Genomic DNA, 25580 nt, shown 5'->3' on the forward strand with positions numbered 1-25580 from the left:
AATAACTACCTCTTTTTGAGTGGGCTAGAGGATTTCTTGAAGCAAAAAATAATTACCAAGATACTATTGGTGATATCACAAAGAAGGTTTGAACTGATGTGTCAGATTTCGAAGGAAAAGTGAACCACACTTTATTTGTTGATTGGCTTGCAACAATAGAAGAATACTTTGATTGGTACGACATGTCAGATGATCAAAAGTAAGGTTTGCTTGAATGAAGCTTGTGGGTTTAGCAAAGATATGGTGGATTGGTGTTGAAGCAGATATAAGAAGATTAGGGCAACAATCAATTCCAGGAGATGAAAGCTAAACTACGAGAGAAGTATTTGCCTACAAATTACTATGACAAATTATGTGATCAACTTATTAATTTAAAACAGAATCATTTATTTGTAGTTGAGTATGCAGAAGTTTAATGAGTTAAAGACCAAGATCCAAATTGTTGAAGATCCTAGACAGACTCTTGCAAAGTTTAAAGTTGGATTAAGGTTTGAAATCCAAAGAGAATTATTAAGACAACAAATTTACAACCTAAACAAGCTTTCCAATTTGCCTTGGATATGGAGGAGTATCTGAGTTATTCATTTGGTAAGAAACTTAGAGTTTCAACGACAAATAAAAGAATTCATGAAACCAACCAACAAGCAAGAGGTGGATTTGTCAACTCATGTAATCGGCAAAGTGACTTAAACCTCCTTTGAAACCAACTGAGTTAAAGAACAATGGCAACATATGTGTCAAGTATCAGCAATCGGGCCATATGGCTTAATTGTCCTAAAAATAACTTATATATTATGGTAGAGCATGAAGATGTTATTGAAAATCAAAGAGAAGGAGATGAAAATTAGTTTGATTATGCAGTTTATATTGAAGATGATTTGGAAGAAGATGAAGACACTTATTTGGCAACTATTGTTAGGCTTATTCTTATTACTCCAAAAGTCGAAGATGAAGATTGGTGACTAACATCTATTTTTTAGATGTTGGTGCATTGTGGGAATCAAGCACATAAGGTTATTATTGACGGAGGAAGTTGTATGAATGTTGTCTCAACATCTATGGTAGAGCACCTCAAGCTTCTTACACAGCCACATCTCCAACCATATGCTGCCTTATTTCTTTTTCTTGTGAAAATTATAGTGACTCTATTTGGTACGGCATTATCCCTATGAAAGTAACTCATATATTTCTTGGGGGACCTTGGCTATACAATCGAGATGTGCATTATTACGGCAAGAACACATACACTTTCATGATCAACAACAAGAAAATATTATTGAAACCAATGAAGACGGTTGAAATGAAGAAATACAAACAAGAGAAGGCAAAAAATGTTTCTAATAGTAGAAATTTTCTTCACATTTTGACTAAGAAAAATTTTCAACAGGAGAGTAAAGAAAATTCTATTATATATGCTCTTATAATCAAAGAAGTTAAAGAAGTATCTACTCCCAAAACTTCCTTATTTCCTTCGAAAATCACTATGTTATTAAATGACTTTTCTAATGTGGTTCGAGTAGAATTACTTAGTAAACTTCCTCCAATGCGTAAAATTCAACATGCTATTGATTTTGTGCCAAGTTCACAACTACCCAATATACTGGCCTATAGAATGAATACAAGTGGTCATGTAGAATTGAAGAAGCAAGTGGAAGAACTGTTATCTAAGAGTCGGGAAAGTCTAAGCCCACGTATTGTCCTTGCATTGTTAACATAAAAACAAGATGATAGTTGGCAAATGTGTATTGACAGTCGTGAGATCAATAAGATCACTATCAAATATCGATTCTCAATTTCTTGCCTTGATGATATGTTGGATATGTTAGCTGGTTCTTATATTTTTTTCAAAAATTGATTTGAAAAGTGGATATCATCAAATACGCATAAGGTCCCAAGATGAATGAAAGACAAATTTCAAGACTAAAGATGACCTTTATGAATGACTTGTCATGCCTTTTGGCCTTTCCAAAGCTCCTAACACATTTATGCGTTTATGAATCATGTACTACAACCATATATCAGAAAATTTCTTGTTGTTTATTTCGATGATATCTTAATTTTCAGCAAGAATGAAGAAGATTATCTTATCCATGTCCAACAAGTCATGAGAATTCTTCATAGAGAGAAGCTCTATATAAATTTAAAGAAATGCTCCATTATAACTTCCTCCGTGGTATTCTTGGGCTTTGTGGTGTCATCTAGAGGATTAGAGGTAGATCCAGATAAGATAAAAGCCATCCAAGAGTGATCGTAGTTTAGGACACTACAAGAAATCAGAAGTTTTCATGGCCTAGCAATATTTTATAGGCGTTTCATTAAAAATTTCAGCATTATTATGGCTTATATAACTGATCGTATGAAGAAAGACTCCTTTGTTTGGACCAACACAGCTTCACAAGTTTTTCAAGAAGTAAGAAAAAGATTGGTTGAAGCACCTATTCTTCGACTACTAAATTTTTCAAAGGTCTTTGAAGTGGCATGTGATGTATCTAATGTCGGAATCAGAGATGTATTAAGTCAAGAAGGGCATCCTAATATTGTATATTTTAGTGAGAAGTTGAATGAGTCGAAACTGTTGAGATTACAATTAAAGTTCTACAATGAAAATACAAGGAGAAAATGAAATATATCTCTATTGGAATGAAATCTTTTGTGTAAAGTCCAAAAATAAAATCATGATGACTTAGGCCCAAAGTGGATAATATCATACCATAGTGAAGATATATTGATTTCGTCGGTTCTAACAATTGATATCAGAGTCATGGTCTATGTAGAGCCATGTGGAAAATCTTAGAAAAAAATAAATAAGGTAGGGGAGGCCCGGACCATGGGGAGGGATAATGGTAGGGGGCTCCCAGTAAAATTCATGATAAGCTCTCGAGGTAGGTAAATCTTGGTAAGTCAGTTGGACCGGATACCTGGCAGTCTTGATAGATCAAGAGAACTAGACATCGTGGCAAAAAGGGCATGGTGGGTCAAGAGATCGAACGTCAAGCTGACCTTGATTGGAGTATGGTGGTCCTTCGTTTGAGGGGAGGATTGTTGGGATTACAATCAAAATCCTACATTGAAAATACATAGAAAAGATCATGAATTTATAAGATAGAGGATATCTCCATTGAAATGAGGCATTTTGGATAAAGCCTAAAAATAAAACTATAAGAGTTTAGACTTAAAGTGGGTAATATCATACCATTATGGAGATATGTTAATTTCATGGTAATATATTTGCTAATTTAATTGTCGGACAACGTGGAGATTTCTTAGATTTTTCGTTGCATGGTGATTATCTCTTTAAGGGGACTCGACATTGTTTGCATAATACTTCTCTTTGTGAACAAGTGATATGGGAGTGATATGCTAGAGGGGCAATATGTCATTTTGGACGGGATAAAACAATTGCAATGGTTGAAGACCATTTCTATTGGCCTAGCCTTAAAAAAGATGTGGTCATGATTGTCTCTCAATATCACACATGCCAATTATCCAAAGGAAGAAAGAGAAATGGTTGAACCATTTCTATTGGCCTAGCCTTAAGAAAGATGTGGTCATGATTGTCTCTCAATATCACACATGTCAATTATCCAAAGGAAGAAAGAGAAATATTGGTTTATATATGCCTCTATCCGTGCCACACAAAGCATGGCAAGATCTAAGCATGGATTTTGTGCTTAGTTTGCCTAAAATCATTAAAAGACAAGACTCTGTATTTCTCACTTCATCCCATGCTCAAAGACGTCACATGTTGTTCACATTGTTAAACTTTTCTTCAAGGAAGTTGTTCGCCTTCATGGGTTATCATTGACAATTATTTTTGACCGAGATGTGAAGTTCACAAGCTACTTTTGGTGAACTTAATGGAAATTGATGAATAAAAAGCTGAAATTTTCTTCTTCTTTTCACCATCAACAAATGGTCAGATAGAGATCGTTATAGAAGTTTGGGTGATTTACTTTGTTGTTTCGTTGGAGATCATGTTACCACATGGGATCAAATTCTTCTTATGACTGAGTTTGCATATAATAGCTCAGTGAATAGATCTATTGGACTCAACCCATTAATTTGAAATTGTTATAGGTATGCTTCTTATAAAGCCAACTGATTTGGTTCCTTTACCATTTGAGGCAAGACCAAGTGTCGAAGTTGACGCTTTTAGCTAACACATCAAGATATACATGATGATGTCGAGCGAAAAATTGCTCTAAGCAATGAAAGATATAAAACACATGCTGATTTAAAAAGAAAGTTTGTTAAATTTCAAGAAGGCGATGTGGTTATGGTTCGTATAAGGCCAGAACGATATCCAAGAGGAGTTTATAAGAAACTTCATTTAAGGAATGTTAGATCCTATAAAGTTTTAAAGAAAATTAACTCTAATGCTTATGTCCTTAAGCTAGTAGCAGATATGGGTATTAGCAATGTCTTCAACATCGAGAATCTCACTTTATATTCTGGACATGAAGATGCTAGGGGTAAGTAATGCACATATTATTTATTTGCCATCACTTCAAACAATGAAAGACTACATTGAAGATGTAATTGATCATCAGATTATGCTTGAAAATGGAAGCGGTTATTAAAAGTATCTTATCAAATGAAATGCACATGAATTACTAATGATGAATTTAAACAGCTAAATAGAGACCTTTATAAAAATTCCACACTTTTAACTCGTCAGAGATGAGTTTTTCTCACTCAGGGAGAGTTGATGGAAACAAATGGCAAACTCCATTAAAAGTCTATAAACACAGAAATAAAGATTATAAAACTCCACTATTAATTTGGTATGTCTTGGAAGATAATAAACCTACTTGGGAAATAATATAAAGTTCATCAATTCCAAAGGATTAAAATGACTAGTCAAAAGTCAGCATTAAATGTCCAACAATTTTAATATATTTTAATTTCCCATGCTTGAAAAATTATAGCATATCTATGAGTCTTTTATGTTTCTTATGTGTCTTTATGAGTTCTTTATGTTTTCAATGAGTCCATCTACTAGTATTTATGTTGTTTGAGTCATAATATAAATATGTATACGGCTGTAATATTGAAATATAAAATAGATATCAATGTTTTGAGAGTTATCTTTGATTGTGTGATACAATCTCCCTATAGTGTGATGCTTAAGAATCTTTAGGCGTGATACCTAAGTTTCTATGTTCCTTTTACCATTTTATTCCAGATTTCTTTTTCTGAAACCGTCCAACACTCAATCTCCTCTTGTGCTACATCACTAGAAGGTCACTGCTCCCTAACACTATTCACACTTCCAAGCTGATTTCACAGGAGGCATGATCAATCAGAGATGAACCGATACTGAGACTCCACTGATTTTTTCAAATTTTTGTTTAAAAAAAATAACAAGTCATCAGGGAATGGACTGCTACCAATGCTCATCAAAGAACAGTCGACAAGAGTGTTGTTTTTGAAGACTCCCTGAAGGAAACAGCTAAAGAAAGACTAGGAATTAACTTAACCATTGCTAGTAGATGAAGTGAAGAAACTTGCATAGAATAATTAGTAGATTCAAACACGCTATTAGTTGGTTGACTTGTATGCTACGGATTGATTGACTTGTCGACTCAATGAACAAACCAATGAGTCAAATATTTCTCAGTAAGATGACTACTACTCTTAAATACTGAGCCTTTATTTTCTTCAACTGCTCATTTTGTTGTATCTAGAAGGTCATCGCAATTCACATATTACACCATCAATTTGCATTGAATATATAATATATACAAATTGGCCATGCACATGATCAAGTAAAAGTAAGAGGCATATGTACGTAAGAGTATCTTGAAGGGCGACTCGCAGTTCATATCACATTTTATCATTTATTGGTCTGTCTGATTATTCCTGGAGTTGTTAGATTCTGATCCATGATTGTCCTTCCAAATGCTAGACAACCTAAAGGTTTCCAGGAATCACTATGTTCTGCTGTCTTACTGAAAAGTTACTGTTTATGGTGGTTTGAGTGAGAGTCATGGAGAAAGATAAGGATGAAATACATAGATTACTGACACTGCACAGGAATTTAATTGCAACCTGCAAATAGTTGATACTATAAGCTAGTTGGAAAGTTCAGCAAGACTGACTATTAAGAACAAGAATTGCAGCAGTGAAAATGTTCAACAATACATTTTTACTGCACTCTACTTCATCACCTACCTCAATCTGTAAAAGAAACAGGAAAAGAATAGTGATCCAGTGTCACTCAGTTTTAGGTGATCATAAATACATTTTTTCTGCCTTGGACCTTTTCTCCAGCAAATCATCATATCTGAGATATAACAGGTGCAAGGTTTGGATAGATTTAGCAACAGTTAGTCAATTTCTCAAATGGCTAAATGTAGAACAGTTTACATTGTTCAGAAATTTTGTTGTCTGAGCTGAATGCATCTTAGCTTACTTTTAACTATACAGGAAGAATTGTGACATGAAACTGAGAGTTACCAATATTCATTCAGTAGCAATTAATTTGGTTTATAAAAAAAATTAAGCATGAAAAGGACTTCATTAGAGTATCTGAAAACTCGTGTTGAAGTGTAAACTTATTGGTTTTGAGGTTGAAATGAGACAACTGGAATTTTGGCTATAAGATAATAAATTCTAATCCTCATTTTAAGACCAAAAAACAGAAAAAAGAAATGATTTGCTCTGGAAATCTAACAAAAACAATGAGATAAACACATTCGGTTCACTAATAGTGAAAGAAATTCAAAGTCACAATAGACTCTTTGAGTTCTTTAATCATGTAAAAATCTTCTCACCCATAGTAGAACTTTGCATGGGTATAGAAATAGCATGAAACTAAATGGAGCTTCAGTTTGTTTCCCACACCTTATCAACTTCTCATCCTCTTCATTGGAGGAATCTTGGTCAGCACAAAATGGTGACTGAACATTACGCACTAAGTGGCCCTTGAAAACTTGCACACTTGCTTAATGCCACTGCTCAAAGAGAAAGGTCAGTGGACAAGACCATGTCCAAACCAGCGTGCATCATGCATATCAAGAAGTTGTCTTAATCAACTTAGTGGAATTTCATAAATCATACGAAACCTAAATTCAATCCAAGAGAAAATATGGTTAATGGATGCACTGCACTCTTTCATCCTAAAAGCCCTGCGTCGTATACAAGTAGACTGTTAAAAATCACTTCTTTTTTATCTAAAGAAGAAGAATTTTACAAAGGTTCAATATCGACGGACTATAATCGTCGTAAAAACAGAGGGACGAAGATGAGCACGGAAACGAAAGGGACTGCGACGCCTCCACTCGCGGGAGCGGCGGTGGGGCCATCCGTGACGCTGAGTGCTCCAGCAAAGGTGAGGACGCGCGGCGGCGATGGGCCGGGGGAAGGAAGAAAGAAATGACGACCGCACGGCGGCGGCGTCGGCAAGGTGGGACCCGGCTAAAAGCCAAGCGGGCCCACCCAACCCAGCCATCTAGATGGGGCGAGGCTGCTAAGCAGAATCCTGAATCCTGGCGTGAAAGAGACAGCTCAACTAAAACTTAACTTCCTTAAGAATTATTTACATCATAAATGCGTCATCATGCCGATTCCGTTTAGCTAGGTAAATCGCTGTCATTGTCAAAATTAATTGGTTAATTATTTCGAAATTGTGTTTGTAATAATAATGATGATTTTAATTAATTTAAATTGTTACGCTTGTGATGGAGACATAACAGTTTGAATAATACTCTACACGGAATATATTTTCCTAACTTCACGAGGAATCCAATATACCAATTCTTTCATATAATAAACAAGGTAATTGAGTGAACAACTCTTTCACTGACTTCTATCGTTTTCCTATTTAAAATTGCTGAAAAAATCAAAAAGAAGAAGAAGAACTGTAGTTGTACCCACTTGCCCTTCTAACGAATTTTCTACTAGCCATGCCACATGGTGGTTCCATCGAATCATGGAGGAACTTAAACTTTGCCTACCTAAGAACAAGAGACAATTCACATGAAACTAGTTAGTTAGCTCATCCAATCAATTAAAGATTAAAATAAACATATATTTATTTCTGTCTGAGATTGCGATCTGGTAAGTGTAAGATAGAACAGTAGAGATGGTAATATTGAAGGTCCTAAAGAGATAGAATACTATCAAAGATATCTATAATACTCTGATGAGAATTAAGATGGAAATCATGGGAGCTTGACGTGGCTATTCCGATACTCAAATTAGAATAGGGGTTTGAGAAAAAAATGAGAATAGCAAACTAATAAAGGAAGAAAAAGAGTTAACTAATCCCATCTTGATTTTCAAGCTAACTAATTGATGCGTATGCGATGTGTGATGTGATAACCTCCCTATGATGCGTATGCGATGTGGCAACCTCCCTGATAAGCCACGTCTCAAAAGTAAGGGTCAGGTGAAGGCCAACTTATGTTGACCTAACAGTACGAGTCAATAGTCCAAGAGAAAATGGCTCCATCTCCAATGGAGCTTGTGTGAGCCCAGATGCCGCTCCGCCCTCGGACACCATCCTAATGGACGTCATCTCAGTCTCAGATGTCATCTCGTCCTCAGACGCCATAGCCTCAACGTCATCTCAGTTTCAAACACCATCTCGACCTCAGACGTCATCTTATTTGTAGGCCTATAAATAGGAGCTGCGAATATTCCTGAAGACACGCGACAACTTAAGAATAAAAGAGCAGTTATAAGGTTGTCAGATCTAATTTCCTCGGATATTTTCCTATCTGCGTATAATGCCAAAAAGAAATAGAAACAATCAACGACTGTCAAATCTGATCTGCTTGTACACTCCTATAACGATGCCGCTCTGGTCGACATAGAGATGCTCTCCCGACGACTATATAAATCCTAGAAGAGGTATATCTAGGGGATTTTTTTTTCTTCTTTTGTCTTAAACAATTATCTCCTCTTCTGAATAATCCTAACTTAAGCATCAAAGTAGTCGTTGGGATTCTCTTGCGTCAGTCTAACCTCCTGCTGAAATATATTTCAGGTTCTTTTTATTTTTTCTGACCAAGTCTTCCGGAGGTCGTGCACATTGAATCGTTCATTAACTGATGATTTAACCATCTGTGATATTTAAGTGGAATACTAATCTTTAGATATACAATTCAATCTCACATTTTATATATTAAATAAATTTAAAAAGTGAGATAACTCTTCAGGATCACTGGTTGTTCAAACATTATATATCTATTATAATTGTTTGAGAAAGTATTCTATCATTTACCATCGGGGGCGATAACGCTCAACTTCAGTGAGCAGGAATGTAGGATGATGACAACTTGGCCCCTGTATTAATTACATTAATGGCGAGATGTAAATGCTTTCAGCTTCCATCAACTACTGCTATAATATCTGTATTTTAAAGTGGAAGGATAATTTAATTTATTGTCGAGTGGGTTTGTGTAATTACGTAATACTTGATATTCTCAAATTAAACATTAACTGTTAAAAAAAATTAAAAATTATGAGACGACGGCGTGATCCATCCCTTTATTGTATGAATATCCACGATTGCTATCCCAGGAAAAGTTTTCATCCGCCAAGAACTCTTCGATCCTTCCGAGCTCCTCCCAGTCCCAGATGATGTCTCTCTCGAAGTCGTTCGAGCTCGGCTTCTGCTCATGCAGGCTCGAGCAGAGCGGGGGAGATTGATCCGAGTACTGGCCGCCGCCGTTCATGGAGCTCCACTCGCCGGCGACGTCCAGCTGCTTGTGCCCCGACTGGATGTTCTCTTGGTAGTAATCCTCGACCTGCAGCAGATCCGCCACCGGGGATCCGTCGCCGCCGCCGGAGGAGCTGCAGCACATGTACTCGTCCGGGTCGAAGCAGTTGGTGACGCTGCTGGACTCCGGCGGCGACTTCGTCGGCGTCGAGGTCTTGTAGCTGTTTGGTTGCTTTTTGTACGAAGCGCTCCGCTGGAAGATTCTGCAGATCGTCCACACCTCCTGAGAGATAAATTCCAGTTTAGACAGTGTCGTCAATAATTTCGTGCTAAACATTTGTCGGTATGAAATTAAATAATAATTAATCCCAAGTTGTACAGAAAAGCCAACTTAGTTAGGCGAGTCCGCATTTATTAGTTGGAGCATTTGTCGTAAGCTTAATTCGCATCGTGGAAGAACAGTTCAAAGTACACACTGAACTGTTCATTTCCGTCTATCAGTAACAAAAATGGCGCATTACGTTCGTTCATTTCGTTAAAATTCAATAGTCCTCAAGTATAAGGAAGCTTACAGCTTCTTGCATGCTTGCGGCGTTCTTGGACGCGGCGGCGGCGGTGTTGCCGGCGTCGGATTTGCCGCCGACAGGAAGGCGAAACTCGTGCATCATCCAGTCGGTCTTGGTGCCCTTCCCGGCGTGGCCGCGGTAGTAAACGAGTGACTTCTTGAGGCCGATGCAGTGGCCGGAGGAGTGGATGGGCCGGTCGATTCCGGTGGCCTTCCAGAAGCCGCAGCCGGTGACCCTGTTCGGCCGGACGCTGTTCCTGTACTTCCTCCCTCGCCGGCAGAAGAAGTACCATTCCTTGTCCCCCGCCGTCGTCATCATCTCTGCTCGCCAAAATTTAAGAAAAAAATAAATAAAAATCACAATTAATCATCATCTAAAAGTTCTCGATCTAATTAATCATATAATTATTTGTGAGAAATATCATCAAAAATAATTACTCGGCAAATCCCAAGGCTCGTGCTTGTAGATATCCATCTCCTTGATGATCTCAATACTGAGCCGCTTCTTCTCCACCTTCCGCCGGAGGTAGAACCCGACGAGCTCCTCGTCGGTGGGGTGGAATCTGAATCCCGGGAGCATTCCGTCCTCCTCCTCCACCACCTCGGATATTTGCTCCGGCGCCTCGTGATCCTCTGCTCTTTCCACCTTCTTCATCTTCCTCTCCTCTAGAATTTCTCCACCTTTATTATAATTTCTCTAATTCCTAGCTTTTTTTTTTCTTCCAAGGAGTGGAAATTAGGGAGGTAGAAAAGGTAGATCAATCTTTTAGAGGAGAAGGAAGTGAATGAAAGAGATGATAGAGTTGCTCAGCTATGCCCTTCCTTTTATATACGATTCCTCCCGTGGACTTCCTCAACATCAAACGACTATAGTGCAGGAAGGTAGAAGAGTATAATGCCCCCGAACCTACAAGTATTTTCATAATTAATTAAATATTTATAAATTATTTCTTAATTATTATACACTACCGGTTAATTTTTCTAATAAAAAATAATATTGATCATCTTCGAGATTAATCAATTTGCATAATTAAATATCTAAATTATATATATATATATATATATATATATATATATATATATATATATTAATTTATATTAGATATTTAATTTATATCCATTAATTTTGATGATGAATAATTTAGTTTTATAAACAAATTTTATGAATCATCAGAGTAAACAGAAAGATATTTATGATAATCTAATTAGAGGACTTTTTTTCTAAGGCCAAAGTGGGCAATATACTCGATGTAAGATTAGATTTTTGTATGTAAAATTAATTATTATTTTTGGCACGTGTCTACGTCATGTGACGCGCGATGGCTTTGCTTAATTAATTACTCCGTTACACGTGGAGACGCATGAGATTATGATCAGATATTTTTTCAGACTAATTTACACAGATGGGAATGCCAAAGATGAGAATTGTCGTCTAAATGATATTTTAAAAGATCACATGATTGAGAAACCTTTTTTTTTGTTTTTTTAGTCGAAATATTGTTGAATTATTTCGATCATAATAAATTAGTCAAGCAAGACGGATTGACTTTATTTTTTTAACAGATAATAATTCAGCAAAAAAAAAAAATTCTCGATATCTACTGGTACATCAACTATTAAATGAGTGCGTAAGATAATCATAAAGTAGCAGTAGCAGCCGATCGATCGGGCCGGGTCAACTGTGAAGTTCTTAATCATGTTCTAATATTCCTTGAGTTGCCCTTAAAGTTTAGGCATGAGGCCACGTTACTATGGATCTAGTCTGATCATAAATTATGTTTAAGAGAGAATTAAAACAAAGAATTAATTATGGAATAAATAACAAGAAATTAATAATACAATAAATATATTGACCTTGAAGTATAAATTAAACAGAAGTAGCATTCATGAACGTCGTCTCGTTTGTGCAGCGAAGTTTCCCAGCACGTGGCGTGCACCGACACTGAGACGGGTTTGATCTGAGGAGGAATAGGACCCGGCCGTTTACTATTATTCCGACGAACCCGGTCCAATTTCAAACTCTATAGCGTGCCCTACAGGGCAAACCAACATCGGATCGTCTCGCGATAGAAAAGGAAAGCAGAGAAATCGACGTTGAAATTGAAATAAATCCAAACGGTTTAATTTTCGACGAAATTGCCTGGTCATCTATTTTCTTTTCTTTTTCCTTTTTGTTTGAAATTTATTTATTTATTTATTTATTTTTTAAAGAGGAAATAATTTTAGGGGGTTAAATCGGATAGCCGAGCAACTTGCTCGATTGACCGACACGCGTCAATTTAGTGGCTGATTAAACTCAGTGCAACACGTCACGTGGCCACTTGCAAAACAATCATTCTGCGGGAATGCGATAGATGGCCCACACTGCGATCGGATACCGTATAGTTAATTACTATGCGGAAGGAGTCAATCCAATCGACTCAAACCTTCAATTGCTTGTTTGAATTGTTTTTCATAATTGTGGTGCTCGTATTTTATGACATTTGACGTCCAATTTTACGTATTAAGAATTGAATCGATTGTCCTATTTTCTTAATTTACATCATCAAACATTGATGTGGATGGAAATACTTACTTTTCAACAATTTATTTATTTAATTTATTCAATTTCAAATTTATTGGTTGACTTCAAATTATGCGACCCATAACGAACGAAGACTACGTTTACCGGGAGGAAAAGAGTGAATAGTCCGAGTCAATTGTCAAGCATATCTGCTTGATGCTGTCCAAATTTGAACGTTCGAATCGATTTACAAATTATAAGTCTTAAGAGAATTGAATTAATCAACGCTCATTTTCTTTCTTTTTATGGCGAACGTGAAAAAGACGTATTTTTTTTTTGCTAAATCACGAAAGAGACGTTGCTCATTATTATTTACTATTTAAATCCTGAGTCGGTAAAATGAATTTTAAGTCACTAATATTTCGTTACAATATATTTAACTTATTCAAAAATATTTATATTTTAATAATTACAGTTTTATAGTTACTATAATATCGATTCAATCTGTTCACTTATCATTCACGTTGTAATAGGTATAAAATCATAATTGGTAAAATAGTTGTAGCAACTACAGGTTTTTAATTGTTACAACACGGATTCAATCTGCTCACATAATATTCATGTTGTAGCAGTTACAAAATCATAATTATTACAATATATTCAGATTTAATCAGGAGATAATAATTAGAATAATACTAAAGGACAGGAGGGTAAATGTATATGATTGAACCAGCAAAAGAGCACCCTCATGATAAAAAAATCAAAATGGGACTTTTAATTTTTGTCCTTTATAAATTATTTATAATATTTAGTATTTTTAAAAAAAATGGATTTATAGATTAAAAATATTAGTTCAAGTACTCGTAATCAAAACTGTAGTCTACTACGCATGTGTTACTATAAAATTATTCTTGAACTTCAACGAGCGTGATGTAGTGGTAAAATACTTAAAAGATAAATAAAAGGATTAAAGTTTGAATTGGGGACGATGTTGAAGATCGACTTTTGAAGATCATTTATTTTCAAGATTAATTATACGAAATTTGAATTATCAAAAGAAAATTAATTATTTTAATTAAGGTCTCGTGGACTTTTATTGATGATGATATTACTTTAGCAAATTAACGTTGGTCAAAATTTCGTATATTTCCTTCGCAAGTATGTAAAGACTTTTTTATTTTACTTTAATTGGTAATTTAGGTAAGACTTATTTCGATTAGGACTTGATTAATCAAAATTAAAAATAAGAAAGAAAAAAACCTTCTTTGATTATAGTTAAAACAAGATAATTAATATTAAAAAATATTAAAAGCACAACTCATAACATGTTAAGATTTTTTTAATTATCATTTTTAGTTGGTGTAAATGTTGAGCAATTTTGATTAAAATTATTATTCATTAAAGTAAATTTAGTTAAAATTGTTACAACAATGTTAAACAAATTGGAAAAAAATGAGTAATTTGAAAGAAAAAAAATAGAGTGAAGCGTGATTTTATAGGGTGCTCATTCGACAATAATGGAAAAAATAAATCATGAATTTGTAATTTTTATCTATTAATCAACCATTAAAAAGGCCACTAAAAGCATTAACTTGACTAATTTGAAAAGAAAATATAAGTCGTTTATGCTAAAATTGAATTTGACAAATTCTATTTTTTTAAAGAAAATTGCATTCATGAGATAAAAATTTTCTTGATAAATTGTTATATATTTCAAATCTAAACTTCAATTTCATAAAATTTGAATTTCTTTTTTTACATTGATATATGCAAAGCCTTTGTAAATCTTAAAATTAAATGGTATAAAATCAATATATATATATATATATATATATATATATATATATATATATATATATATATATATATATATATATATATATATATATATATATATATATATATATATATATATATATATATATATATTAATTTTATTAAAAAAATCTAAATTTATTCTAATTAGGATCCACAATCTTTTATCCATTTTATAAAATGATGCATCCAACTTTCAACAATATCAAAGATATATGTATTATATTCAGAAATTCACTAAAATATGTATTTAATTTGTTGATTAAGATATATATCTTAATTAATGTCTAACTTTTGAGTTTGTCAAAAAGTTGAGTTGTTTTTTTTTCTCTGTCTTTTATGTCGTCGTTGTGTGTGCATACATTGCATTGTCTCTACTACAAGAATCAAATTATAGTCCTTAGATAATTAGTTAATTCAATAGAATATGTCTAAATTTGATACGTAAATGACATTGATTCCATTGTCTTCAAGCTTTATATTCAATGCAAAATAGCCACATCATTTGACTCTCTAATTAATAATTAAACTTCTATTTCCAAAGTGCCAAAATTGTTAGTCAAATCACATACAATTGTCAAGCAAAGCCATGCACATTTACATTGTGCCACATTTTTTATCTACAAGCTAACCACAATTTACTATTTTATTAATTATTTTAATAGTATTTCCTTGATTTTCCCCCCTCTCTACTTGCTAATCAAATCTTGACTGTAATAATTGTGGGGTTTTTTTAAATCTAATTTCCAACTGCAATGAGAATTCAAACGAGAACTTTGACACTTCTTTATGGATTAATTCCATGCATGTTTGCTATCTTTATGATAAATTGCTTATTTTTTATAATCCTTTATGATAAAGAAAGTTATGCATGTTAAAGTTGCACTACAAATATGGCATCGCGAGCTTTTTGAACCATACTTTACAAATTCGAAACATAAAACTTTCTATCCTTAAAATCTCTCTTTTGAACTTTATATTAATGCTTCTAAGTTAATAGATCATAAACATCAACTTAATCCCCAATTTATTGAGGGATTGAATCATGCATCGAAACTTCATATATATAATTTATATATCACTAGCTCTTAGATATTAAAATGCTTAAAAATTTTTAAACATGTGTGAAAAAGTCTAGCTAAGACACTCCCTTGGCTTATGGGAACACTACTGTTCACACATGTTAATTATTTGCATTTACTCTTTTGTCTGAATGTTCACCGTTCTACTTTTTCAACTCAATCAATGGCACGACATTTATGGAGGAACTGAACATGCAGTTAATATTGATTGGAGAGATTGAGAGTGATTATAGTTAAAATAGTAAGGTTTGAGAGAAAAGTCTTGGCTTGACATTTCTGAGTTGCTTCCTTAGCTTGAATAGGTGAACCATTTACTGATCTGCAGCCCAACCAATTAATTCACGCATGTGTTCCAAGAGCTAGGCAGATCAGTGTTTTGGCTGTTTCTTTAGATAGATTTGTTTGTTTGTTACTCAGCCTGCCATTGTGGACTTGACACAAGCATGCAGCATGGAAAGAGCCTTAATTGATTATTAATGACAGGGTAATAGTTTGATTCTGAGGAATAAATTTCATTGGCAGTCAAAGTAAACTGGTTGTGTTTCATTTTTACTCGGTTCATTAAATTGGCCACCAGGAGTTTGAGGGAAGAATTGTCTCACTGCCTCAGATTTTCAAGATAGCTGCTCCAATTCACACACACACACAGAAAATGTCTTCTAGGTTTACTATCAAAATTATAAGGGCAATTAGTGTATTTTGATAGATTCAAATATGATTAACTTTGCATTTTGACTAGATTTTGGACATGGGACATTTGAGGCTGGCCATTCTTGATGAAAGGAAAAGCACTGGAGATTTGCAAACTAATCGTGATCACGGTAACCGTGGTCCGAGTTTTTGATGCATAAAATGGAACAACAAGAACATGACCACACGATGATATCGTGCGATAGGGCAATTCTTGATGGAAGGAAGGAAGGAAAAGTACTATCCATTTGCAAGATAATCACAATGACATTAATAGTGACCAATATCTTGATGTACAAAATGGAAAAGGAATGAGAACTTCAAACGGGTGATTCTTCCTAAAAGTTCACTTCTTCATAGTTGTTGGAGTCCTGACCCTTTTAATCTCTCAGCAAGCAAATCAAAACATTCAAATTCCGACATGGACACCACACATTAGCAAATCTTGCTATATAATATCACACGTTACATTGACCAGAGTGTAAATGATGACAATCAATTTTCTATAAGAAATAATGGAAACAAACGACACCACTGAGATTGCTTCATCCAAGCTATGGGCCATCTGCTGTCGAACTCACGACAGTTATGTCCAAGCTGCCTTCTTCATTTTCAGGGGAGATTTCCCGGACATCAGCTATTCTTCCATTGGATGACCGGAAATTGGCCCACTCCACATCACCAATTGAATGAATTTCAACTCCATCTTCTGCAAGCTGAACTGCAGTGCCGGCAGAAACTGGGACTGATCCTGAATCACTTAAGCAAGCTTTATCCACATCATCAGTGCCAGAGCAAGACTCTGATCTTTCATCACAGATTTGCTTTGGATTACTTTGAAATCTGATACTCATGAAGTGGAGATGCAATTACACAACACTTTCAAAAATGAAAACGGGTACAAGTGAACTGCATGATAGTACTATGTACGAAACAAAGACAATTATAAGAAATAATCTAAAAGTTTTGTTCCTCAATATTCAATATGTCATGAAACTACAAGTAAAGCTAAACTTATGAAAATCTAACTTCAAAGTTTAGTATAGAGCTAATAATTATAAAATAGAAGTATGTCAGTTAAGAGTGGAACTTGGTTGACGCTCTACATTTTTGTATGGACTAATGCAAATGGAGCCATTTTTTACCTAGAGGTTTGTGCAGGGTTAGAACCTTTCCTCTGTCCAACACAGTTTAACTTGTGTAATACTTGTATTATAAAAGAGGTCTCATATATGATATATCTGTTGGCCGTGGGCATAAGAAACCTTGCCAAACCACATAAGCACTTTTCTCCAGTTCAATCTTGTTTTGTGAATATTTTGCTCATCTTCATTTCTGTTTTTCTTGCTTCTATAGAGTAGTAATCCCACAAAGGCTTGGAAAGAGACAGGCCAAGGATGAATGAGAGTCATGTTATTGCATATTGTTAAACTGAATGTACTGAAAGATTTTTTTCAACATCCTCTAGGGAAAAAAAGGTCTCTGGATGGAATATTTAGTTGCATTTAAACTGTATATGTAGGTGACCTTCTATAAGTTACCCATCTACATGCAACTTCAGCAACTTGCCTTGTTATTTTAAAAAGAATTTGCACAATAATCTCTATTTTCTTCTTCTTCTTTTTCCATTCTGTGTTATCCAAGAACTGGTCAGATAAAGAAAATAATCCTTGGAATGTGTAGGCGACATGAAGAATGCACACAGATGCCAAAGAAATACAGTAGATAAAAGTGCCATGGAGCAAACCTCTCAACTTGTGATTGCAAAAGAGTGATTAGTGCTAGGAGATCCACTTTTTCCCTTACAGCAGCAACTGCTTTTTCTGAAGCATCCTTTATCTTTTCCTCAGCATTAGCTTCTATAACTTTAGCTCTTTCTTCAGCTCTGACAACTGCTGCTTCTAACATAACCGCTTGTTCTCTAGCTTTTGCAAGCTCTGAACGCCATAGATCTCCCTCCTGGAGTGCAGAGTCTCTCTGTTTAACTAACATTTCTTTCTCTTTGCTGAGCACCAACACCTTTTCTTCTAATTCACTTAACTGCAATGTTAATGCAATGACAATAAAACATTTCTCAGCCAAACTCAGTAAGAACAAGCAGAAGTAGAACCATGATACCAGGGGATGTACTGAACCCCTAATAAGTTACTGGTAGGCTCACCATGGAAAGTCACCAAATGGACCTGATCATATATCCATGTGCAAAGCCATTCAAGATTGACTATATAACTAATGATAATTTGGTTCTCACCTAATTTGCAATAGTACACATTTGCCAATTTTAAGTTCAGGAATAACCTATTCTTGTAGTATGTGAAAACCTTTAATTCTCATAGGTTTAATTCGACATGAATACGAGTGGACACGTTATTGAACAACAGTTCAAGGGCAATTACTTATTTCAATCAAGAATATGGTTTGCCATGTTTATATGAATTTTATTTTCAATATAAGTCTATATAATTTTTTTAAAAATAATATTTTCAAATATATGAACGTAATAGGTTACAAATCATTATAAAAATTCAAAACTAAGCTTGCTCATAAAGTTATCACCGACAAGTGTTTACATTATATGTCTCATATCATCTTTTGATTTTGATAAAAAAATTATAAAATTTTCAATTTTCTTTTCTACCTTCCTTTTTTTGTTGAAAAGAAAAGACTATTTATTCTAATTATTTCCTCTGTATGAAGTAGGAACTAACCAACTAACTGAAGAAATAGTTCCACTGTGCTAAATTTGTGTTCATCTAAATTAATCCTTACACAACATTATTTTAGCAAGCTAATCATTGCCAAAAATGGGATCAAAATCTTTTGTTGTAACCTTTTCCAAACATAATTGATCAGTTAGAACAAAATATGAAACATTTATAAGGGTAGCAAACATATTTGGATACTTTGGTTGGGTTTTTCATTTATATATATATACGTACATACATATAATTTCAAAAATATTAATCTCCCTCGATTGGCACTAAGACCAGAAGTTGATATGCACCATGCATATGTTAAAGCAAACTTTATAGACCAAATTAAGAAAATAGAAAATGTAGTTACCTTGAGTTGTGATATCTCAAGATTCTTCTCTGCATCCTTGGTTAAGCGTTGAATTTCCTCACATGCAATTCTTCTCGCCTCATCCATTGCACGAGCAGCAGAAGCAGCAGCTTCGGCAGCTTCAGCAGTCTCTGTCAACTTATCTGCAATCTCTTTTATTGTGGAATCTCTAGCACGAATATTCTTAGCTAACTGCTGTAATTCCTCATCTTTCACCTGTAAGGTTTCCTGTGTGATTCAGGAAGAATATAAGGGAAGTTGAAATTTCTAAAAAACAAAAGATAAAGATAGGAAGGATTCTGTGTCTATCAAGAATCAAATACTCCGGTCGTCACAGCACAGATGGAACTTGAAAAATGTAAATGGAGATTAGCAGCTGAATCTGATTGTCATCAAGATCCACATATACGTTTAAGTCTCTGACCACCTTTCACGAATTAAGTACAATTTGTATGGTCAAAACTATTTAATTTTACTAGTATTCATGCATACACCCTCTCCTTAATCAAGGTGAAACTATAGTGAGAAACAGGCAGCATCTTTGACTGAAAAGGTAATATACACTAGCTAAAAGCTATTGGCTTCTTCTAGACAACAGAGGTAGATCTACTCTAGGTTTGAAATCTCGACTCGTGTCGAGATTTTAGTTTTGAACCAGAAAGATATGTTTGCGGTATTGTACCATACCATACCGATATGGTTTCCATATTTTTTAAATATAAAATATATTAACTAAAAATAAAAAAAATAATCTAAATATTTCAAAATTAAAATAATAAAAAATAAAATATTTTTTTATATATATATATATATAAAAAAATATATATATATTAAATTAATAGGATAGTTTTATTAGGGTTTAATTAAGTCTATTTAAATTATCACTACTATAGCTAAAAGTTGAAATTATTAACCAAATTTTTTACTTAAAAGCCCTTAAATTCTCCTTCCTGATCAACACCAACGACCGCAAGGCTCGCGACGCATCCACGATGGCCGTGGGACCTGCGCGAGGTCTCAGGGCTCACGCAACACATCCGCGACGGCCATGGTGCTCACATGACGGGGTTGTGAGGCATGTGGGGCCCGCGCGAGGTCTCCACAGTGGTTGTGCGGCCCGCATAAGGCCTGGGGGCGACCATGAGGCCCGCACGACACATCCTTGGCGGTTGTGAGGCCTCCGTGGAGGCCGCGGTACCTCGAGCGTGCCGGTGGTCCACAAACAAAACAAAATGTTTCACTATACCGAGCGAGACAACACGAGATTTTAAACCTTGGATCTACTTAACATTTAAGTAGTGAAAATGATGATTGCCTCCCTTTTTTTCTCTCTAAGGTGATTGGATCTCTTAGATAACTTAAATCTACAGTATCCTATCGGCTACTATGGTGACATAGATATTGATACTCTTTTGAGTAATAATATCATATGATGTTTTTTGATATAATTATAAGATTATGAACATTTATTATGCAATTGATTTTTCACTAACTGAGATATAATTTATTATTTTATATAATTTTAAGTATTTCATTGTTGTAGTGAATTTATTATATAGATTAGTTTAGTTACTAGATGCTTTCTAAGTATTTGTAATTTTGACTTTGTCATATGGCATGCACTTATATATCATGCATATGTAAATCATATATTGATATTTTGAAGGTGTGCTTCACTTCTCCTCAGCAAGCACCTGCACCTAGGCCTTAGAACCTCTCAAATTTTAGTGTAAGCTAGATCATTAAGGCATGCAGGAAAAAGAATAATTGTAAGAAGTTCAACAAGGATGAACCTTTGCAATACTACAGATGTTAACTTGTTTCATTTACTTTGCAGTAAGATGCATGTACTTAAGTTCATTCAATTTTGGTTTCACATGCTCACTTCTATAGGATCCTCGTTATGTGTCCTCAATAGGTTATTTTCAATACAGTTGTAGTTTCAGGCATTGATCTTTTTCCCTCATAGAAATGCTCTGAAGTATTTGGTTATGAAAGATCAATTCTTTAGATAGCTACAAAGATCATCAAGGTAAGCCTCATTGGGATAACCATAATACCTTCATGACAGTAAGATCATCAAGGTAATCTTCATTGGGCTTATTAGTCACCAAGCCCAAAGCTGCTCTCATCGAGATTTTCATTGCTGCTTCAATTTCTTTTGATGCTTCCATTGCAGTTGAGTTAGCAGCAGCTACCACAGTAGCAACTGTACCTAACTTTGTGGATCCATGCCCAGTCAAGTTATTTACTGCATCTCGATGAGCTCGCAGCACCAGCTGGGTTGCACTGATGACAAAATCAACATCAGAAAATTAGATATATTCCAAAACAGTTTGATAGGTTTAAAAATGCAGAAACTACAAGGAATCAATTCAGGACTCAAATAAACATAGTAACTGAGGTTGTACTTGCTATTCTAAAATGTCAATTCAAAAGGATTCAAGTTAGTCACAACATCTATTTTGTGTGGTGTATGTTTTGGTAATGTAAAATTATGTTTGAGCTCCACAAGCTTACTGTAAAGTGGATACCCAAGCTTTTGCGGCACCAGGTGTCTCAGCACAAAGGAAATAGTCCTTCTTCTGAGGAGTTCCAATGTCTAAAAAGCTAATTAAGAAATCAAATAAGATTAAGATCCCAAAAGCAATAATATGAGTGATGATAAGTTAAAGAAAATCAGAAGAAGAAGCATTTTGTATAAGATCAACTTAAAATTAAGGCATATGGATACAGAAACAGCAACCATCATACTTTGGCAACCCACTGCAGTGAGGAAAAGTAATAGATCAGAAACCAAGAGATCAATAAGACAGTATGAATGCACAACATTCCATGAGATACTCTTACTGAAAATTTACAGGAGACATGGTGATTGTGCTGTTTGAATCAAAAACAATAGTGCCCCTGACAACTGCTTCATTTCTCTGAGTCCTATGCCAAGAAAGAGTAGCCTTTTCAGTACCTTAAAACCATTGAATGGCTCTAAAGTAGATTATTATACTGAAAGAAGACATGGTGTCATACTTGTATTCTATCTTTCCAGTTGTTGGATCTAGTATAACCCATCGCTCATTCCATTTTCTTAACTGAGCAATAAAAAGGTAATTAATTCAACTTTAATCGGATGATTCAGAACTCTCTACTAAAACTATTGCATATTGAGAAGCCAGTGACTAAAAAAAGTAATGTAACATGAAATGACAGGATATGATACACAATAAGCAGTATTCTGATGTTACTCACTTGGCTGGATTATGTAACTAAATATAAGAAATCAAGATTAGATGTATACAGACCATGCATATTCATACCATACACTTGTCGTGCAATGTCGTGAGGCCACGTGTCCAAACCTATTTGTATGCATTATCATATTGGAGAACTGATCCTAACTCCTAAGAATGCTTGCTCCAGCTTGAGGACTTCATTGATTTGATTACTATTAACAGTAGTCCTATATGGAGCTTAATGGAATGATGAGAATCAAGTGTCCATGCTTCAGCCTGAAGCCCTTAGGACGGGCCAGGTTCATACTATCAATTTCTTTCCTTTTTCTCTTTCTGGACACATGGCTATCGTATGTCTACTAAAATGAAAGTATAACAACAATTTACACACAAACGTCAAACTCCACACTTCTCATTTTAACTGCCCACTTTCTACGATTGCCCTTTTCATGGCGTTCCTCAAATCCAGGAACGAAATGCTTGGTAGGATGCAAGTGGGTGTCACATCCAAAGTTCAAAGCACATTCTTCTCCTGCTTCCACTCCCTTATGGTCAACATCAAAGTAATTGGTTGCGTTGGTTTTAATCCTAGCCCAAAAGAGGCGGAGCAAAGAGCCACATGAAATGGTTAGAGAGAGACAACAAGCTACATATCATTTCCTCAGGGCGTGGTGAGGACTTCTCTGATTCTGGCTAGACCAAAAATAGAACTCTTCGTATCCTTTGAAGGCCGATGGAATTAATGGCTAGGACAAACACAAGTTGATGGTGATGATGACAATGACGATGAAGAAGAAGAATGCTTGGCCCAACTCAGTCATATGTCCCATGGTTGGATTAATTTTGTGCAATTTTTTATGTTTGGTCCTTATCGATTGGATAAGAAAGATTAGTAAGTATTTGATGTGGCGCAATGTGTGCCATCAAAAGTGAATTTTGAGTATTGTGTTATTTAAATGAGGCCTTAATAGAGACTCATTAACAACTAGGCTTTGGATGCTTGAGAGATTTATGGTGAGAGATTGAAAAGGAGGTTTGATTTAGAGAGAAAATGTTGTTTTGTCAATTGATTGGTCTTGATTAAAGGCAATCAATGGATGGTGAGCATTTCATTGAAGATAATCATCGCCATCATATGTTGTTACTGCAAAGAAAAGAGGCACAAAATATCTAAAGGTTTTACAACATAATCACAATGTATTGAAGAAGAGAAAGCTATAATCTTGATGGCAACCAAAAAAATGTCAAACAGATTCGACCTGATGGATCATAGACTCGGGATGCCCACATTATGAAACATTAAAGAGGAGCCTCATTATCAAGCAAACATGCATGATTTAAAGATGGCTAGCAAGGTTGTGATGATCAAGACCCAACCTAAAAACAGGGAGAGGTCTACAAATTCATAATATAGCATTTAAACATAGGATCGTAAGTTTCTAAAATAAAATTAAATATTTTTAGAACTATATTTGACATGTGTAATTTATTATATGTACTAATCTTTAATATAAAATAACATTAATACAAACATTTTATGCTTCATTATTCTAATATTATGAAGCATGATTAAAATTACTTAAATGTATAAACACTACAATGTTAATTCTTGAATTTTGTCTTTATGTAACAAGTAGCAAATTGTATAAGATGAGTAATAATTATATGATGGAAGACAATGGCAATTAAAAAAAGGACTTTTTCTAGTTAAGAATTAAAAGAATCTCGTACAATTGAAAATTTTCTCAACTGACATGACACAAGAAAGAGAATGTACTCTCCAGTAAACATTAAGCTGTAAAATGCCAATATGAAAATAAATTTATTCACATAGTAACATTATCGAGATTCAGACTCTATGTCGGTACAATGAGGAAACACCTTTTTTCGATATAATCTTATTAAGATTTCTTTCATATAAACACCTTTCTCCTAAAATTGTGGTCTGTGGAGGGGAAGCTGAAACGCAAAATCAATGGGATATGATTCTACAAGAAAACTAAGGTACCAAAAAATGTATAGTTTTGGCGATAAAATTAACAGCAAAGACTTTACAGGACCTTCAGCCCTCTATGACCATATTCGAATGATCAAGTAAGAATGAAAAAACAAAACTTGATTATAAATTATTCAATAAACTGATTTCAAAAATCTAACTTTTAAAGGTATACGATCGATGAATAGAATTTCTAAGAGAAGAATGAGATTCAAAGCCACACCGTCTCGGATCGTTTAAGAAGCGGGCCCTGCAGCAAGTACCTCCCCGATCCCGACGTCAGCTGCCGCTTTATCCTCTCCAAGCTGCTCTCAGTGCCTTCTACCATCTGTCCCCCAAAACACGAGCCGTAAAAAGACACGACCTTGAGCGTGAGAAACATCAAAGAAGAGGGAATGCGAAACCCCTAACTGGGTACCAAAAACACCAAGATTTTGTGATTACGTACCGTGGAACTCCCATTGGTAGCCATTAGCAAGGAAACCGCAGATTGGATCTGCCGCGTAGGAAAACTTAGGTTTTCGATGAGCAATTAATCAGGAAAGGAGAAGAGGGAGGAGGAGGGCTTGTAGTTGAGACTGTTGGGTGGGCTCGACGACCAGCGGTTGCTGCCGACATATACGCATATAACGCCTGTTATTTGAGGGCACAAGCTCGGCAGAACCGTTACATAATTCGAAATAGCCGTTATATAGAAAGGTAATTAACTAAGATTAAAAACAAAAACTCGTATGATAATTTGAAGGCGTGCTTAATCCATTTGATAAATCAGCAATACACTCGAATAATCTTCGTTTGATAGTAATATTTATCGAGTAAAATGAGAAATTAAAAGAATAATTTAGCACTAGGCATATCGCAACTTAAAAGAATAGTCTTCGTTTGATGTCATTAACTCAAGCTTAATTAAAACTCACAGCTCCAATGATCGAATGTTGTTTGGATATGACAACTACAATTGACTGCAAC

The 25580-nt window shown here is 34.9% G+C and overlaps 2 protein-coding genes across 3 annotated transcripts; both read right to left on the reverse strand.

The window, feature by feature from the left end:
• Positions 1–9402: 9402 nt before the first annotated feature.
• On the reverse strand, positions 9403–11008 carry LOC141843585 (putative NAC domain-containing protein 94). The gene is made up of 3 exons (XM_074731641.1): positions 10671–11008; positions 10240–10553; positions 9403–9950 (listed from the first exon to the last, which is right to left on the reverse strand). Exons 1-3 carry the CDS (start codon positions 10885–10887, stop codon positions 9468–9470), a joined length of 1014 nt encoding a protein of 337 aa, XP_074587742.1. The 5' UTR covers positions 10888–11008; the 3' UTR covers positions 9403–9467.
• A 5569-nt stretch (positions 11009–16577) lies between these two features.
• LOC141843049 (uncharacterized) lies at positions 16578–25164 on the reverse strand. 2 transcript variants are annotated; one of them, XM_074731064.1, is made up of 10 exons: positions 25060–25164; positions 24835–24939; positions 22413–22474; positions 22236–22319; positions 22120–22151; positions 21906–21987; positions 21446–21674; positions 19386–19601; positions 18070–18362; positions 16578–17165 (listed from the first exon to the last, which is right to left on the reverse strand). In XM_074731064.1, the coding sequence occupies exons 1-10, from the start codon at positions 25081–25083 to the stop codon at positions 16877–16879; spliced, it is 1416 nt and encodes a 471-aa protein (XP_074587165.1). In that variant the 5' UTR covers positions 25084–25164; the 3' UTR covers positions 16578–16876. The 2 variants fall into 2 exon arrangements, with proteins under 2 accessions (XP_074587165.1, XP_074587164.1); XM_074731063.1 differs by having other exon boundaries at positions 19386–19613.
• Between the last annotated feature and the right edge of the window lie 416 nt (positions 25165–25580).

This window comes from Curcuma longa, chromosome 12 (genome assembly GCF_044706935.1).
Source record: "Curcuma longa cultivar G26 ecotype Majalengka, Jawa Barat chromosome 12, ITB_CL_G26_1.1, whole genome shotgun sequence".
NCBI lineage: Eukaryota > Viridiplantae > Streptophyta > Magnoliopsida > Zingiberales > Zingiberaceae > Curcuma > Curcuma longa.